A 19,300-nucleotide genomic window follows, 5' to 3' on the forward strand; every position below is an offset into this window, starting at 1 on the left:
ATTCTTAACATATAATTAATGCTTCTAAACATTTTAAATTTTTTTTATCGAGAATAAATATACAAATGTACTTACATATTTATACTTACAGTTTAAATAAATGGGCATTAAAAAATTATATTTTTTTCTACCAATTTATTATTCTCAAATTAAATAAAGATAGAGACATAAAATATTATTTTTGATAAAGTAGTTCATGTTTTTATTTTCAACACTTATCTTAACTGTCTATATTAATTATTGTACTTAAATGCTTTTATTTAATTGTATTTTTAGTTTGCCTCTGAGGTTTTGGGTAAATTTGGTCAAAAATCCAGATTTTGTGTTCGACATAGAGAAAACACCGATTGTGGATTCATGCTTGTCTGTTATTGCTCAAACATTTATGGATTCTTGTTCAACATCTGAGCACAGATTAGGAAAGGTATATATATTTTATTCATACATAGCTAAGACCATATTTTTTGAACAGAATAGTAAGAGTTGATAAAATATTGAGAGGTGTGAATTTTATAAAGCCAAGTGCAAGGCTTTTTTTGTTATGTGAAAATTGTTATGTATTAAATATCGATATTGACACTTATAGTATTGAAGTAAGATTTTTTACTTCTAAAAAGCTCCTCTAGTGTTTTCATTATATTGTCTTAATTCTTTCATAAATTATTTGCTTAGTACTTATAGTTTATTTGGTATAAAATGTTGAAATAGTATTAATTGAAATGGTAATCATTATTGAATTTTTCAGGATTCCCCATCCAATAAGCTCCTATTTGCTAGAGACATCCCCACCTACAGGAAAATGGTAAACAGGTTTTACCAAGACGTTGCCAATCTTCCTCCTGTCACAGAGCAAGAGATGTGTGTGTCCTTACAAATGCTTTCAATGGTAATTTCCCTTCAGAAGCCATTACTTTGTTTTTAAACAATAATATATTGCATTGTTTTCTTTAATAATGCTGTTACAGAAAGTCAGAAAGTGATCCAGTTTAATGATTGTGTTATAAATTTTTTGTTTGTTAGTGTTTGGAAGGTTAACAGATAATTAGCTTAACATTTTACGAGCAGTCAATAATAGATCAGATAGAATTCGTTCGAGTGAAATATTTGAACTAAATCAGCAATATAAAATAATTAGTCATTTTACTAAGCATTACATTTTACTTACCACTTGTATTTTGTATACAAAAACTATGATAATTTTTTGATCTCTTAGATTTAAAATTTGAATTTTTAGTAGAAGAAGAAATCAGAGTTAAACTAAACATAGTGATCACAGAATTTTAATTTTAGTTGTCTACTGAAAACAATCATAAATTTGATAAAGGATTAATTTCAATTTATACTGTGAAAAAAATAAAATAAAAATACCTCTAATACCAACAATTTTTAATATCTGAATCTATGACTGCTTAGTTTTGCTAATCTTGTGCTATTTTTACTTACAATTTCAAACAAATTTTTATTACTCTATGCTGAGACAAATTAAGTGTATTAATAATGTGTAAATGGCTAGTCCCTCTTCTGAATCCAAGTATATTAAATTAAAAATTTTTTTGAATTGTTATGAATTGAGCTATGTTCTAATATTAAAATGTTATTTTTTGTAGGCTCATGCTGGAGAAGTTGATAGTGTAAATGCCTTAAAAGAATTGTATATTTATGTCTCCAGATATGGAAATCAAGTAAGTTTTGAGTATTTACCATTAATGTAAACAAAATTGTTTATATCTCTATTAGAGCCGTGGTGGCTCAGGGGATAGAGCAGTCGCCTTCTAATGAGGCAAACCGGATTCAAATCCCATCGACTGGTTGGTACAAATTCCACACCCGGCTCGCTTTGACCTCTGTGCTAAAGTTAAATATCATCAGTTGTAGACGGGTGATGGTTTAAAGTTCCCTTAGATCAACCATGGGAGGTTCTCCTCTCCATGTAACACAAATGCTGGTTGGTTCCATCAAAAAGTCCTCCACAAAGGCAAATTTCTCCCAATACTTGATCCAGCAGATCCCTTGTCTTCTGCATTAGATTCAAAATTGCAAGACTACGGAGTTGATTTGAACATAAATTACAACATGCGATCTTAAGTTTAATGGTAATAATAAAATCCGTTTGGTCTAAGTTTTTCGTTTTTAATACAAATGTAAAAGAATAAGGATTTTACTTCTTTCTCTAAAAGTTAAGTGGCTGCGAAAATTAATTAAAGTTCATTTCTCCCATAAAATGTGTTAAAGTTTGAAATGTTCTGAAATATTTTGGGAAATACCCAAAGAACTGTTCGTTAAATAGAAAAATAACTTTGCTATTTGGAAGTTATTTTACGTAGAAATTTCTGAAATGTTCTTGATTCCTCGGAAAAAATCTCAAAATATAGAAATTCGCAAAATGGAAGTTCGTTAAATGGATGTCCGACTGTATTAAATATTCTGAATTTTCTGAGTTTGCATTCAAAATAGCTTAACTGTATAAAAAATTTTAAGCAACTATTTTATTTTTTGTTTAAAATGCATCATGTAATGTTGTATGTTTCATTGCAGATTTTAGAGACTCTTGACTCAGATCCAGTATGTCAGTCACAACATCTGGCTGGAAAGTTAGAAACAGTAGCCTACACAATATCTGGAGGTGAAGCTTCACTGTGTTAAAAAGCCTTTTGTTTTCGTTTTATGGATGGCCAAATGTTTACAAACTCTTTTGCCCCTCCATAAATGAAGTGCACTGCATGTGACAACTACAATCATGTTTATTAACTGCTGTAGTTCGAAAAAGGATAAAAAAATATTAAAACGAGCAAACTCTCTCCCCGTCTCGTACTTGTGATCAAGCCATTTTGTATACTATTGTTGAACTCGTATGTGATGAAGTGTATATATTATATATATACAAATATTATCTATAGTTTTTTGGCTCCTAAAAAAACACAGCATCTCAGCATTTTGTTATTTGAAAACATCTTTTGTTATTTAAATATGTGAACATGTTTGGTAAAAACCATTGCATTCACTTTTTTGTGCATGGTATGTATCTTAGTCACCGCCTGAGCCGGTCTCCCCCTGACTACGAACTCGTTGGTCGAAGAAAGAAAAATTCTATTACTCCGTGCCACTTTTTCCTCTGCCAATGCTGTGCACATTTTAAAAAAGAAATCTTTGTGTGTAAAAGAAGTCTTTCGAAACAGATAAATAATTATTTGATACTATATTTATTTCTTTAAACAAATGTTTGAATGCCTTCTCTTCATTATGGAATGCGGAGACAAGTATTCTTTTAGTCAAAAAGGAAGAAAGAACTATACAAGTCTTTCGATGAAAAGACTTCTCTAAAAAGAAGAGTCTTTAAAATACGTATGTACTTAAGAACTTTATGGAAAGGCCTCAATTTTTCAGTAAATGATAACATGGAAAATATACTTGACATATGAAAGTGCTGTACTATTTTATATTTCAGACTTTGTTATCTGTTATAATTTGACCTAAAAAAATTTTTAAAGCACTTTGCAGTTTTTAATAAACCACTTTGTAGGAAGGAGATTGCTAAGGAAAGTTTTTTTTTTGTTTTTTTATAACAACATAGATTTATTATTCATGTTTTAACAATAAAGATGATGAGATTTTTCTCATTTTAATTTTTTTTTAAAGGCTATGATATATTAACTTATAAGATTAAACTATTAAATCTTTCTCTGAACAGAGATAAGAAACTACATCTTTGTGACTCATAGCATAATTTGAAAACTAAAACTGAATTGAAGTTTGATAAAAAAAATTTATTTCTGATATTTGTTTCAAAAAAGTTAATGTTTGTATAATAATTATGTCAATGTATTTTTTATATATGATTTTAATATGATGATGCCATTATTTTTTTGCTTTTTCAATCTTATTCTTTTTATTAATATACATTTAATTTTAAATAACTCATTTTGGGGCTCTTTTTATTTTAAAGGGAAAAAAAGTTTTATGTGTCGAAATTTTACTCACTTTAAATTAACCGATTCTCTATAAATTTGATTTTTTGCAAAATACTCCATTATTAATTTTTGCTTCGTTTTTGTGTAAATTTAAGTTATTATTTTCCTATAATTATAAGAAGAAAAAATATTTTATTTCTTTGGAAAATTGGTGTGAATAAAAAAGTTTTTACTTAAGTTATGTTTGTTTTAAATTAACTAACAAATCATCAGGAAAACTAAAATCAGAGAGCTGAAAAATTTTAGGCTTCTTTCTTCAATATGAGTTTAATTTTTATATAATGTAAATTATGTATATAAACTGAAAATGTATAAATTATAAAAGTGTGTATATGAATCTAGGAAGAAATAAAAAAAATGATTGAAATTATTTATTGGCATTAAGAAGATTGAGTTTGTTGATGTAACAAATTGAAATTTTTGTTCCTAAGCTTTTCAATTAGTTCCAAATTTGAAACTGGAAATAGAATGGTGCTTCAAATAGTTATTTAAAACAAGTTGAACAAAATTTAATATTTTTTAAATAATGTATCTAACTAGTATTTCAATTTCTTTACATTTCATTTGCAGTTTAAATTTTATTTGCAGTTTCATAAATGCTGATATGAGTGATAAATTTTTAAAATTAAAGCGTTTTTTTTTAAAAAAGTACTTTTACCGTATAAAATTACATCTCTTAAGGACTTAATTCTTTTGAGTTAATCTTAATTCTTTTGAGTTAATAACAATTCAAGAGTTAGTGGCAATATGTCAAGCCACATTTTTAAGGCATTTTTGGGTAAAAAGTACAGCGATATGCACACAGGTAATAAAATATTTCTGTGCTATCGAAACTTTTTCTACCTATCTGGAAACAAACAGATTGATGTAACAATGTCATCTTCATCAGAAGGGTGGCTTATTAGTTTATCATCCCAAGCTCTTCAATTATGTCATTATTTATTATGTTACATGTTATTAATTAAACATGTTATTAAATATTCATGTCCATTATGCATACATACTTTTGCCATCCTTACCTTTTCTATACTAATAATAAAAATGATAGTTCCAATATGAAGAAAATTCTTAATTTTTGACCTAGTTTTTTAATATTTAAAACGGAATTATCATTGTTTTGAACTCGTAACATTTAAGAATTATTCATAGGCTTTAGTTTATTTATATATTTTCTTAATCTAGGTGTAAAAAAATGGAATAATTTTTTAAAAATATTTCAAATTTTTGTTTTTAAAATTATTCAATTCTTGTAACCAACATATTAAAAAAACTTTTTTCTTTTTTTCAGCAATTAAATTTAGGCTTTATTTTCTTGGCAATTTTTTTTCTTAAAAATAGAGCTTTTAATGCAAGGTAATAAATCTGCTGTTTCTATTGTTTATTTTGAAAAGAGAAATTACATTCAAAATTCTTTTTCTATCTTTAAAAATTAGATTTCTTTCATAATTTAAAAATCACACTAAATTTACAATTCAGTAAAAATAAATTATTTTTAAAGTAATGAACATAAAAAAGCACTTTTTGAAAATTGAAAACGAAATCAGGCAACAGCATTTCAGCAACAATTAAACCTGCACTACTTTATTTAATGTGAATTCTAGTCGATTGAAAAAAGTCAGTAGAAATTACAATATCGACATAATTGGAATCTAAATTGTTACGACAAATTTGAACTAAAAATTAAGAATGCTTTAAACAATAAAAAAATTATTATTAATTCAAATTTCATTGCAAATCTACTGGGAAATATTCAATCTAATTTAGACTACTTTTTTTGTTGTCTTCCAAATAATATCTGTAAAAAACTTTCAGCTGCCTTTTATGTTAAAAGGTATTGGGATTTCATTGCTTAGAACTGTATTCTTTAAGTGAGATCATGTTCATTGTTAACACAGGGTTTCATTTTGCGTTAGTGCATAAGCTGTATTGTTTTTGTTTACATTGTTTTTGTGGTAGCCAGGCAGTGATATTCAGTGTTATTTGTGTAAAATCCATTGTTATTTTTCGGTATCACTTATTGTATTTTGTACATCATGTCTTTAATTTAAACTTATAGTGTTTAAAACTTGCATTAATTTTATTGGTCCAGTTTATTATGAAATGTACACTAAAAATTTAATTAACCGGCAATGAATGAGAAATTTTTTAAATTTATCATTATCGTTGAAAAAGTAATTGGTATTTTATTTATATTATCAGATAAATTTATTTTTTAAAATTCGGGTAAGCAGTAAATTTAAAAAATGTCCACATTATTTCAGTCTGTAGCTTTCTAATGACTTGTTTCTGGAAAATATTTAATTGAAATTTGATCTGACATTAACTTTTTTTAAAAAAAAATATGTCTTTAAAATTTTTATGAATAGTTTTTGTAAAAGCTGTGAAATTATTTCTATCTGTTAAGGATGCAGTTGAAAACATGGTACAGAAAATATCTGATAGCACAAACGAGGTTTACGGAAAATTCAGGCTACCCTGGAAAAGTTTTTGAGTGAATTAAAAATAAATGCTACAAAATGTTTTTATTGTAGAATAAAATGTGACACTTAACATCAATGTGCGTATTTATAAGTTTGAATTTTGATTTCTAGTAAAAACACTAATAGGTTCTATATTATTGAAAATTATGTAAAGACTTTTGAATTGAAGTTCTCGGGAAAAGGCTTAAGTAAATCCAAATTTTGTAAAAAAATAAATAATACATCTTTGATTCAGAACAATATAACTTCCCAAACAAGCAACTGTGAAAAAACGGAGCCAAATACATTAGTTCTCAATTGAATTGATAAACTAATTAATCGCATTGCCTATTTTAAATTAATTTTGATCTTGCCCCAATTGTTAACTAACTTCATTGTGTAACTCCGAGCTGTTATGGTACCTAAAATAATTTATTTTAGTCTACATAAAGAAATCAAATGGGGACATAAGTAATGCTGGACAATCAAATTTTTTCTGTACATTTCATTTCTTTAAACTAGTTGGAAGTAAATGAGAGGAAGAAATTAACTCGTGCAATATAAGCTTTAGAAACTGGAGAATTAGTTACTGCCTGTCTACTACCTGCTTTTTTTGTATTTTTATGTTCTTTTAAAGCTATGTCTCGATTTAGTGAAAGGAAGCAATTAAGTGATGTGTGAACATCTGGTTAACCGGCTTGTGAGCTGGAAAGTATTTTTTTACTCTACCCACTGTTTTGTCCTTGAAATTGTGGGATGATGCCAATAAAGTTTTAACATAATATGTAATCGTTGGTGCTTCTCTTTTATGTGTGTGTGTTTCTTTTAATTATTGACAAACTAACAATGTTAATAGATTTTCTTTTGCCCTTGGTGGATCAGGGGGTAAAGTGTTCACCTTTTAATGAGGTGAATCGGGTTCGAATCCCACCGATGTCTAGTCGATTCAAATTCCACAGTGCTGACGTAAAATATCCTGAATGGTAGACGAATCATGAGTTGGAGTTCCCTTGATCTCAGGCTAACTGTGGGAGATTTTAAAGACTGTGGGAGATTACAAGACTGCCTGTATCTTTGCTGTTGTAATGTGAAAAATTCGAAGGAGATCATGCGTGTTAATGTAATGTAGCTTAGAAAATTACAATATAGAGCCACGATGGCTCAGGGGATAGAGTGTTCGCCGTCCAATGAGGTGACCCAGGTTTGAATCCCAGCAATGGCTGGTAGATAGGAAGTCCGCATCCAGCTTGTATCGACCCCAGTGCTGACGTGAAATATCCTCAGTAGTAGACGGTTCATGGGTTAGAGTTCCCTTGCCGCCAGGCTAACCGTGGGAGGTTTTTGTACTTTCCTCTCCATGTAACGCAAACACGGGTTAATTCCATCCAAATTTCTCCCACTACTTGATCCAGGAGCTCCCTTGTCTTCTGGATTGTGTTCAAAATTACAAGGCTTCAGTGTTGAACATTAGTGGTCGTAAACTCAAAACTGGTTCGGCTGTTCAACGGCAGTTATAAAATAAAAATAAATTTTCTTCCATAAATTTTACTTTAAAAAAATTAAAGTTAACTCGAATTTGATAATAATTTGTCTTGTTTTGGTACGTTATCGACGCCCAGTGGCTAAGTGGCAGCGCTTCGCGCTCCCGTGCAACAGGTCCTAGGTTCGATCCTCAGGCCGGGCAAGGTTGACTCAGCCTATCATTCCTTCAGTGGGTCGATAAATGAGTACCAAGCATGCTTGGGAACTAAAAACTGGGGGTTCGGCTCCTGCACCCCAGAGCCCAAGATTAAAAAAACTGAGATGGGCACAGTAGGCTTTGGCCCTCTATTGGCTGCCGTGCCACTGACTTTAGTGTAGTCAGTTATCTGGTTAGAATTATTCAAGTATTAGTATAGATAGTGATGATTTAAAAAGATATATCTTCATATAATAAATTTACGATGTATTGTATAAGCCTATACATATCTAATATACAGTTTATCACTTATTCTCAATATTTTGTGGAAAAGAAATTAGCATATCCAACTGATACAAAATGGAAGAAATTAAAATTTGACAAAAAATTTAAGATTTTATGCCGTTAAAACTTTTTTCGGTATTTTCTCTGTAGTAGCCTTACCTAAATATTTAGCGGGTTTTACTAAATATTCGCGTATGCGGGGCTCAAACGTAATTTTTGAAGTGAAAAGATACAGTTTCTAGTTATTTTTCAACCCTAATAAATGTCGGTGGAAATTTATGTCAGGACTTGTAAACATCTTTAAATATACTGACAAATTTGCATGACTGTGTTGAAGTATTTTTTGATCTTATTGGATCTCATCTCATGCCTGATTCCAGGTAATTGGATCACTTAAAACCGCATTAGATTTTCGAATAACTTATTAAAATCGATTTCGTGATTTATTCTTTTCGTAAGACAGGAAAACTTGAGTTTTTATGAATGGTATATCAGATGTAAGACCTTAAGATTTTTTTAAACTCATTATTTTGATTTCTTTAACTTGAAATATGGTGACCACTGCCTACCAGAAGCCACGCTTAGATTATTGCATCTATCTATATGGCGGAAACGGAAAAAGTTTTCGAATTTTCAGTACTAACAATAAATTGAAGTAGCAAATGATAATCATTTTTGGATATCACTGATATGGGGCGCTAGTCCCGCAGTGGACTGATCGTTAAGACACGGTTCCCAGCAGATCACCGAAGTCAAGCATCACTGGCTGCGGTCAGTGTGCGAGTGGGTGACTACTTGGATCAGTCTGCGTAGGGACCGAGGGTGTGCGGTATTGGTCCTCGTTAAACTGTGCTACCGTGAAGTGCTCGACTTCGCGCGCAGGTCGTCGGGCTACCGAAGCGGGGGTGCCATCCCTTCCGCAGAGGATCAAAATTGTGATGCCATGTCTTCGGATCATCCTCCGGGATGTTTCCCAGACCGTCGCCAATAGCCCATTGTGCAGCTCTAGTGCGACGTAAATTAACAACAACAACAACGATATGGGGCGCTATAGAAACGTGAGAACTCGGACAAATATTCCACCTTTACAACGTCTTATGTCCACCGTGTTTTCTTAATGTAAGTTGTGTTTAGTAAGGGTCTGGTTCATTTCATCGACAATCACTTTATCGACAGGCCATTTCATCGACACCACTTCATCGACAGGCCATTTCATCGACTAGGTCATTTCCTCGACAGGGTTGTTTCGTCGACAGGCCATTTCGTCGACAGGGTCATTTCGTCGACAAGTCATTTTCGTCGACAGGGTCATTTCGTCGACAAGTCATTTCGTCGACAGGGTCATTTCATCGACAGGGTCATTTCGTCGACAAGTCATTTCGTCGACAGGATCATTCGTCGGCAGGGTCATTTCGTCTACAGGGTCATTTCGTCTACAGAGTCATTTCGTCGACAAGTCAATTTATCGACAAGGTCATTTCATCGACAGGGTGATTTCGTCGACAGGATCATTTCAACGACAGGGTCATTTCAACGACAGGGTCATTTCGTCGACAGGGTCATTTCGTCGACAAGTGATTTCGTCGACAGGGTCATTTCGTCGACAAGTGATTTCGTCGACAGGGTCTTTTCATTGACAGGGTCATTTCGTCGACAGAGTCATTTCGTCGACAGGGTCATTTCGTCGACAAGTCATTTCATCGACAGGGTCATTTCATCGACAGGGTCATTTCGTCGACAAGTGATTTCGTTGACAGGGTCTTTTCATTGACAGGGTCGTTTCCTCGACAGGGTCATTTCGTCGACAGGGTCATTTCGTCGACAAGTCATTTCTTCGACAGGGTCATTTCTTCGACAAGTTACTTCGTCGACAGGGTCATTTCGTTGATAGTGTCATGCGTAATTCTGAAACTATTTTAGAGATTTAATCTAAATATTTTTTATGATGGAAGGTTATATAGGTTTTTTATGATGGAAAAGTAATTTCTTAATGTTCACTTTAATTGCAATTTTAAACTTTTTGTTCAGCATCGTTAACATTAGGACAGGAATATGCTTATTCGAACAATCGAACTGAGTCTTAGTTTCGTTACTACTATTAAAGATTTCGAAGAACAATAGGAACACGAACTTGATGTTTAGGTATTTACCGAGGCGGTTGTAGATTCCCACAATATTTAAAGTGCTACTCACCTTACCAAAATTGTTTAGAAGCACGGGCGTAATGTTGCAAGCGTGTTAGTGTTTGCTCTTCACAAAATGTGTTTTTTCTATTAATAGTGGATTTAATAATAGTATTAATTATTCAATTCTAATCTAATATTATCAAATTATACTATTTTTGAATTATACTATTATTATAATTAAATAAAAATAGTATAATTTAATAGGAATAATAATAGTAGTAAGTAAATGATGAATTAATTCATTTTTTATTTGTAGGATTTAAATTAGACACATTTTGTTTAAAAGAAAATTAACAAAAAGTCAAGCCTGGAATTTAAACGTAAGAATAAATAACTCTTACTTTACGAAAAAAAAAAAAATCTTGCAATTAAAATTTGACCAATTTTTAATAGTATAAATTTTTAACTGATTTTCTGCACAGGATGAAAACACAATTTTCAAACGCTTAGTGACAACTATTAGCACGACTTATCGCCAATCAAAATTTTGATTATTTTCTGCCTGAACAAGCCAATCCCGCAGTGGACTGATCGTTAAGACACGGTTCCCAGCAGATCACCGAAGTCAAGCATCACTGACTGCGGTCAGTGTGCGGGTGGGTGACCACTTGGATCAGTCTGCGTAGGGACCGAGGGTGTGAGGTACGGGTCCTCGTTAAACTGTGCTACCGTAAAGTGCTCGACTTCGCGCGTAGGTCGTCGGGCTACCGAAGCGGGGGTGCCATCCCCTACGCAGAGGATCAAAATTGTGATGGCATGTCTTCGGATCATCCTCCGGGATGTTTCCCAGACGGTCGCCTATAGCCCATTGTGCAGCTGTAGTGCGACGTAAATTAACAGCAACAACAACAACTGAACAAGCCAGGAGGCTCAAAACTAAAATGCAGAAAAAATGAAAATAAAAAATGCATATATATTTAAAATATCAAATTTGTTCAGTAGACTACAAATGAGAAAAAATAATTATGAAAATTTTCACACATAGCGAAAACCACAAGGGCAAAATTTCACAAAATGTTCTATCAACATTCAAAATTCCACTTTTTTCGTTTTGGTAACAAAAATTCACATTTCTTTTTCAGAACACATATCAAACATGATATTTAAAAACATTTCCATTTCCGATTACACTTTCTAAAGGACTTATTGCTCGTCTTTAAAATATATACCCTCACCGCAAATTTTATTAATTTAAATAAGTTTTTATTCTCTGGCAAGTCGAAAAGAAAAACATTTTAATATTTGAGTAAAAAAACAAGTTTGCTGAACTTATTTTAATAAAACATTAAATGAGAATAAAATCAGATGCATATGGATAACTCTCCTCAATTATAAACTCAAAAGTCAATTTATTTGTTACATCGTAATAAATTGCGTTTTTCCCCAAATGTTTTAGATCATAAAAACCAATTAGACAGGTTTCCTCCCCTCCTCTGATTTAGAACCATTTTTTATATCATTTCGATTGCATCGCATACCGAGAATGTGGAGTCATTGTAAGTTTTTTTTTTTTTTTTTTTACATTAACGAAGTTTATTTTATAAGGTAAAAGGACTTATAAATGTTTAGGGAACATATAGGATAAAATACACATTAAACTACTAAACGCCAAACCGTTATAAATAATTAATTAAATAAGAAATAAAATAAACTGGAAATGCGAGAACAAGATTTTTGTTTCAAATAATATTTCATTTAAATTTTATAAGAATTGTCAGAAACTTCCCTCTTCAGCAGCATAGTTGACAAAGACATGAGGAAGAGGATTAGAACAAAAAATTTCATCAACATTATTTCCCAATATGTTTTCCAAGTTGGATTTTCATTTTATTTTTCCCCACATGCATTTTTTTCCTAGATTTTTATAATACTAGGAAGTTTAGCCCCTTGCTCACTTCGCTCGCCAACCTTCGTAATAGCCACTCATACAACTTAGTTTGTTTTTTTACTATATCGATTTTTTTTAAAGAGAAAATATGTCAACGAAACAACCCTGTCGAGGAAACGGCATGTGGACGAAATGACCTAGTCGATGAAGTGATTGTCGATGAAATGAATGCGACCCAAAAAATCATAAGACTAGTTTCAAAATTACGCTGGACTTTGCCAACAAAATAATCTTTTCTTAATATTGTCAACGAAATGACCCTGTCGACAAAGCTACCCTGCCGAAGAAATGATTTGTCGACGAAATGACCCTGTCGACGAAATAACTTGTCAACGAAATGACCCTGTCGACGAAATGATTTGTCGATGAAATGATTTTTGGACAAAATGACCATGTCGACGAAATGATCCTGTCAATGAAAAGACCCTGTCGACGAAATGACTTGTCGACGAAATGACCCTGTCGACAAAACTACCCTGTCGACCCAAGTAGCACAATTCACAAAAACGATATCGTAAAAACTTAGCTTTGAACATTGTACAATATCGTAACGAAATATTGTACTATATAAAAATGGACCCCTTTTATGACGTATATTCAATATTGCAAAACAATATTGTTCGATATTGTAAAAACGTTGGGGAACGTCGATCGACATCTCTCTGCATTTACAAACGTTGTACTATGCAGCCCGACATCGTCAACACGATATTCAAAAAACGAATGCTGCGGAATGCAGACTATCGCCAAAATTACGTTATTTGAGAAAATAAAAATTAGTTTTTGAAAATATTCATGCCTGCTTGTAACTTGGAAAAAGCTGATAACAAAACCGTTCTAGCTTGTTTAAAATTAAATTATTTGTTATTACCAAAACTTATAAAATTTTAAAGTCTGCAGCTTAGTTATTAATATTTAATAAGTTTGGATAGGCAGGTATATTTTACTATTATTCTAGAAAATAATAAACAGTTTTGTTAAGATATTTCTTCTCTTTTTCAGGGTACAAGCAGCCATTTATACTGTGAAATAATTTTAATATTTTATGCGATTTGTGCGATAATTTTTACAGCATCTATATTTTACTATGTAGATTAAAATTACAACATGTTTAATTTAAAAGGATAAACTTCTGTTGCTGTGACGTTTTAGTATTATACAATCTGTATTTTACTAAAATAGTGTGTATGGAAAACAAAATTCCTTATCTTCACAGTATCAGGTTCAATTTCAAGAACACTGATTAAAAAAAAAAAAAAAAGCAATATTTACACTGATATTGTCATAATAAAATAACAGGAGTCACATCCTCAGATTTCTGATTTAAAAAAGGGTAAGCATGGTAGAATAAGCTGCAATTAAATTTACCTATAGCCTTCGCCCATGAAAGTGTTGCCAAAATATCTATTAGGGCTTGAACGGTTGTCAAATGTGTAAATGAAACATAATTTTTATTAAACAGTAAAGAATAATATACAAATTTCTATAATTTATTGTATTCTGTAAAACAATCAATTGTTTCTAAAACAAAACTGTGTCAGTTGAGGCGAACTTAGTCTTCCTGCCTTCCCGGTCGTTGGCAAGAGCTTCAAATTTTTCAGCTTCTTCTAGTCAGCTAGTTTCTTTAAACAGTCTGAAGGTAGCAGCTGAAAAAAAATAAGACATGAACTGTGGTTAATTTTAATATTTTTAAATTAAAAGACAAATAGCTATATTGAAAACATTACATGAACTAAAGTAGACATAAGCATAACGCAAGTACTACTAGCTAGCAGCGTTCATGCTAATCCCTAGGTTGACAATTCTTTTGTATAGAATCAGAGCAGTTTTTATATTTTCAGTAAGTTTATAACATATGGAAAACGAGTAAGTTTATAGTAAGAGCCTTACGATCATTTACGAGTAAGTTTATAACATATGGAAAATATTATATTTTATAATATAATAGATGGAAAAAAGTTTTTCTTTGAATAATTTTTAAAAATTATTTGGTCACCTTTCAATGAGGTGATCCGGGTTCCAATCCCAGTATCGGCTATGAAGTATTTTGTAAAGGTAATGCTAAGTGGTAATAAATTTGGCTTGGACACAGATCCCTGTTCTTTAACTATTAAAACAAAGTTTCAATTGGCAAACCATAATTTTAATTAAAAAGTGAGATATTTTTTCTCTTGATTTTTAACATGACAAAATAAATGCAACAGAATGTGTTTATAAATGTAGTCATTCATCAATCAATAAATAAATATTTAATCTATATATTTTTATATTAAAATATTCATTTTTAATCTTATATCAAAATAGATAAGTTAAGCTAAAAAAAATTTATGCACTCATTGGAATTTTTTTTCACAAAATTTCTTTACAGAAAATCTGATAATGTCAAAGATACTATAAACATATTATGACAAAAAAATACCAGTTACCAGTTAATAGCTCTACTGCTTCAAATAGACTTTGAAAGGGAAGAATGGCACTAAATAAGGAAAAAAGCATCTGAATTCATCAACCCCCCTTTTTTTTCCCTTCTATTTTTGTCATATTAGGGTAATTTCCTTCTAATATAGCCTCAAGCTTTAGAAATATACATTTTCCACTAATAAAATGCATTTTTTTTCCTTTTAAATTCATGTTTATTAATTGCTTTCTACAGCTATGCCAGTCTATATTAAGACAGCATTTAATGTGTCCATTTAATGTGGATAGCATTAATCTGTACACATTTAATGCTATCCAATCAATCTCAAGAATCAAAAAGATTTTCAAAAATGTAATTTCAAATGTGTTGGAATTTAACACACACCAAGAAAGAAAGTAATTTTAATAACTAAAATTAATTAATGCAGCAATTTATTTAAAATAAATTTTAAAACTAAGAAAAGAAAACAATAAAAGTATCAATAATTTAAAACACTGTTTTTTAACTTTCAAAATCAATGATTTTTAAAAAAAAAATCATTTGATTTAAATCATGATTTAAATCAACAAACCTTGATAGCTAGAAGTTGACAAAAGACGCCATGAAAAACATTACAAAACTTTAAGAGTGGCTAATTTTTTAACTTTGAAACATACAATGCTGTAAAGTATTAGAGTTTAGAATACAAACTAAGCAAAATAAAACAGGAAGGACCAGGGTAATTAATTTAAGGAATAACTGATCCACTTTAGTGCAAGATAATGACTCATGAAAAAGTAAAGTTTTATTACAAATTTTAAAATTCTAAGTTTATAAAATTACCCAAGATGGCGTTTGTAACCGCTGAGAGGCTTTCAAAACACTGTTTCCTTTTTCATTTTAATTTACAATAGATCATCGCCAATTCCAAGATGGTGCTGAAGTAAAAGAGCATAGATAGCCTTTACAGATGGTTTCAAAATAACATATCTGAAAGAAAAAAAAAAGATGTGTATATATATAATGTTTTAATAACCATTACAAAATGTACCTCATATTTTATCGTCAATTAAGACCATACAAGTAAAACGGGCACAGGATTGCTGAAGGAAGGAATTATCTAAATTTTTATAATATATTATTTCTTATTTCAGTCACTTTATTCTCTAAAAGAGTTCTTGCATTAGTTCTTTACTTTGTATATGAGAAGCTTCCAAAGCAATGGCCTTTGCTTAAATATATTAAACATTGCAATATCAGATTGTATGCTAACAAATCCAATTATCAAGAATTCTATGTATAAATTGTGTGCGGAGAAATACCCATACCATCAAAACACTTATCCCAGTCATATTTGACTAAAGAATCACATAAGTTAAAATATGTTGCAAAGTTGGGACATATTCAGCTATGGATTGCTTTTCATTTTGATATGTACATGATATCTGCGACATTTTAGATTTTCGAATCACTGACTTTCCATCAATAATTCCAAGAAGTTGTCATGACTTACCGAAGTTATTATTTTATCCGACAATCACACTACAATAAATTCAAAAAAGCATTATAATAACATTAATTGAAATGATAGATATAACCAAAGCTGTTATACTACTCTGAATCCTTGAGGCAGAATTTTTTCGAGCTATCTGCGACAAAACTCTCTAGCACAAATATCTTTCTGCAAGATACTTTTCACAATAATAAACATGTATGTTACTAATTTAAAATAACAAAAGCGCTGTGTTTACAAAATATATATATATATATATATATACATAACTTTTTTTTAAATTGAACGTGCAATTTTTATTATAACATTATATGTAACATTTTTGCATTTTGTTGGGAGGCAGGGGGACACAAATTATTTTCTTCGCCTTTTGTAACTAATCATCACAATAAAAAAAAAATTGCAAATTATTAAATCTGCAGTAGTACTTGGCGAAAAAAAAAAAAAAGATTGACAACAAATTCACACGAATTGGTCACCTCAAATGAGTGTTTCGTTTCTTGATTAGGCTGTTGTATAAAAATATTGTATAAAAATTATCAGATTTAAAAACTATAGAGAAATCAATAGCAATAACTAATAAAATTCGACAGAATTACTGACCTAAAAAGTAAATACCCAAATACAAGATTCGAATTTTTCAGGTCGATTATCGGGATATTTAAAATCCACTTGAAAATCAACATCAATAACTGACGAAAATACAGCAGAAAAGATACATCAATTTACGCTACTATCGACGTATAGTGAGCTCGTCAAAAAGTTATTATTCAAATGCATGATTCAAATATAACTGGTAAATTCCTGTCAAAAACTAAATAAAGGTAAATTTTTTTTTTAAACTTTTCAAAAGAAAAATCTTTCTGCAAGAACTGACTCTGTAACGTTCAGCGAAAATGTAGCTGTGTCTCTGCAAATCTGCCACGGTGCTCTGATTCTTCTCATTTATTGATATTAAACTTAAAAATTGAGTTGAAAGAGTTGAAGCATTTAAATAGCTGAAAAAAAATACAAAAGCAAATAACTTTTATATAGTTATTTATAGTTGCTTTTTTCTTCTTAAAAGTGTAACATAAAAAGCCTAAACAAGAATTTTAAATTGATTAAAATAAAATTAAACAAATAAAATAATTAATAAGATTCTGAAATCAATGAAGTTTAAAAGATAATTTGCTCTAGAAAGGATGTCCTTTCCTTAATTATTTTAAAGAACACAATCAAAAAATTTTATATTTTAATAAAATACGACTGAGATTGGATATTTTGTTAAAAATTCAGATATTCAGAACGCTGTGAAATTAGGGGGATTTCATTTTTAAAATTAAGATTTTTCAGTTACCTAAATCCGCAATTTTTAAAAAAAAAATAGTTAAGATCATGACAAATTTTGTTCAATAATGAAATCCATGACTTTCTAGGTATGCAGATACCCTATATGTAGCCTAATAAATACATATATGTACCCAAAGAACAGTATCAGGAGAGATACCCTATTCTTTGGCATGAGTATATGGGAGAAACATAGAACAAGTTCGTCATCTTTCAGACATTTTTTTAGTCCGAGAAGAGCAGACAAATTGTTATAGTGCACAGAACCAATAAAAGTAAACAAGATCTTTGGGAATATCAGAATTGATTAATGTGATATAATATAATAGTTAACAAACTTCAGTTTATGAAAGTTAAAACCCCTTCTGAAATTATGAATTACTTGATTAATGAGCTACTCTTTTCGGGAAGTAAGATGCAGACACATAAAATTTTCATGATTCAATTATTTTTTTTTGTAATTTAAACATTATATATTAATTAGATACATTAAGCATAATATTTAATAATAATTAAACACACACACATATATGTATATATATATATATTTATATATATATATATATATTTATAAATATATATTTACTGCAAACTTATATGGTTGAAAAGAAAACTTCTTACTAGCAGCAACATTAGATATCTTATTAAATCTTCAGTAGACATATTAAATCAATCTAGTAGACATACTAAATCTTCAATTTAAAATTTCGAAAAAAAAAACATTTCAATCTACCATGACAAATTAATAATTAAAAAATATGCAAATATGATCTATTTGTTAGCTTGCTTAGCTCTTAAATTTTTAATTAGTTTAAGTATTAAAAAATATTTTTCATCGAACGTACAAGTTGCAGGTGTGAAAAAATATTAACTTAAGCATGTCAGAAGGCTTAACACCTCCAAACACACTATAAAATTTTGCCACTGTTTGTGAATATGAGAATTGAATAATGTGATATAATTAAATAGTTAAGCAGCCTGGACATGAAAAAGGAGGAAATCAATGTAATTCTTGCAATATATAATTAGATATATTAAAAACAGAACATACCTGCCAAGATCAGAGAATTCGCTCACTTCAACAAGGTGCATTAATTCTCCTTCATCTTCAGCTGGTTTGAGTTTTCGGGCTCGCTAAATCGAAATCATTTTAATTCCACTTACATTATGCGCTAAGATATAAATCTTATGAGACGAAATTAATTTAAATATAAGAAGACAAAAGATAAATAGACGGCAGGTGTAGCAAAAAAAGGTTAAACAGCATCTTAACGGGTTACGGTTCCGAGTGGAGAATATCATAGATTTCAGTATTTAGTGAAAACGATCGATGCCGTGACAAAAACACGATTACAATATTGATATCAAATATTGTCCTGTTGTTATTCGGATATCTCTAAATTTATATTTAAAATTTATTTTTTGGAATTATAACAATTTGACGTCATTTTTTGTCTTTTAAATGATTAATTTTGATTTAAGAACACAATAAAGTTTTAAATGAAAATTTTACAAACAGATTTTTAATGTGAAATCGACGGGAATCGTACAATATCGTACACACAATTTCGGTTTTCGCCAATATTGACAATGTCG

At 30.3% G+C, this 19,300-nt stretch overlaps 1 protein-coding gene and 1 long non-coding RNA gene across 6 annotated transcripts in view; one reads left to right on the forward strand and one right to left on the reverse strand.

Annotated features, from left to right (window-relative positions):
- LOC107443647 (plexin-B) overlaps positions 1–3,276 on the forward strand; it is a 600,640-nt gene extending 597,364 nt beyond the window's left edge. For all 5 annotated transcript variants that reach the window (XM_087157228.1, XM_087157229.1, XM_087157231.1 and 2 more), the window contains 4 exons: positions 277–424; positions 746–886; positions 1,608–1,682; positions 2,536–3,276. In XM_087157228.1, coding sequence (XP_087013354.1) covers positions 277–424; positions 746–886; positions 1,608–1,682; positions 2,536–2,643 — 472 coding nt within the window. In that variant the 3' untranslated portion in view covers positions 2,644–3,276. The remainder of the gene's footprint in view (positions 1–276; positions 425–745; positions 887–1,607; positions 1,683–2,535) is intronic.
- Positions 1–19,300, reverse strand: part of LOC107443648 (uncharacterized) — a 49,720-nt gene that overhangs the window by 16,533 nt on the left and 13,887 nt on the right. The window lies entirely within an intron of this gene.

The sequence above is a fragment of the Parasteatoda tepidariorum genome, chromosome 2 (assembly GCF_982258835.1).
Source record: "Parasteatoda tepidariorum strain Cologne lab strain chromosome 2, Ptep-v5.0, whole genome shotgun sequence".
In the NCBI taxonomy this organism is placed as follows: Eukaryota; Metazoa; Arthropoda; class Arachnida; order Araneae; family Theridiidae; genus Parasteatoda; species Parasteatoda tepidariorum.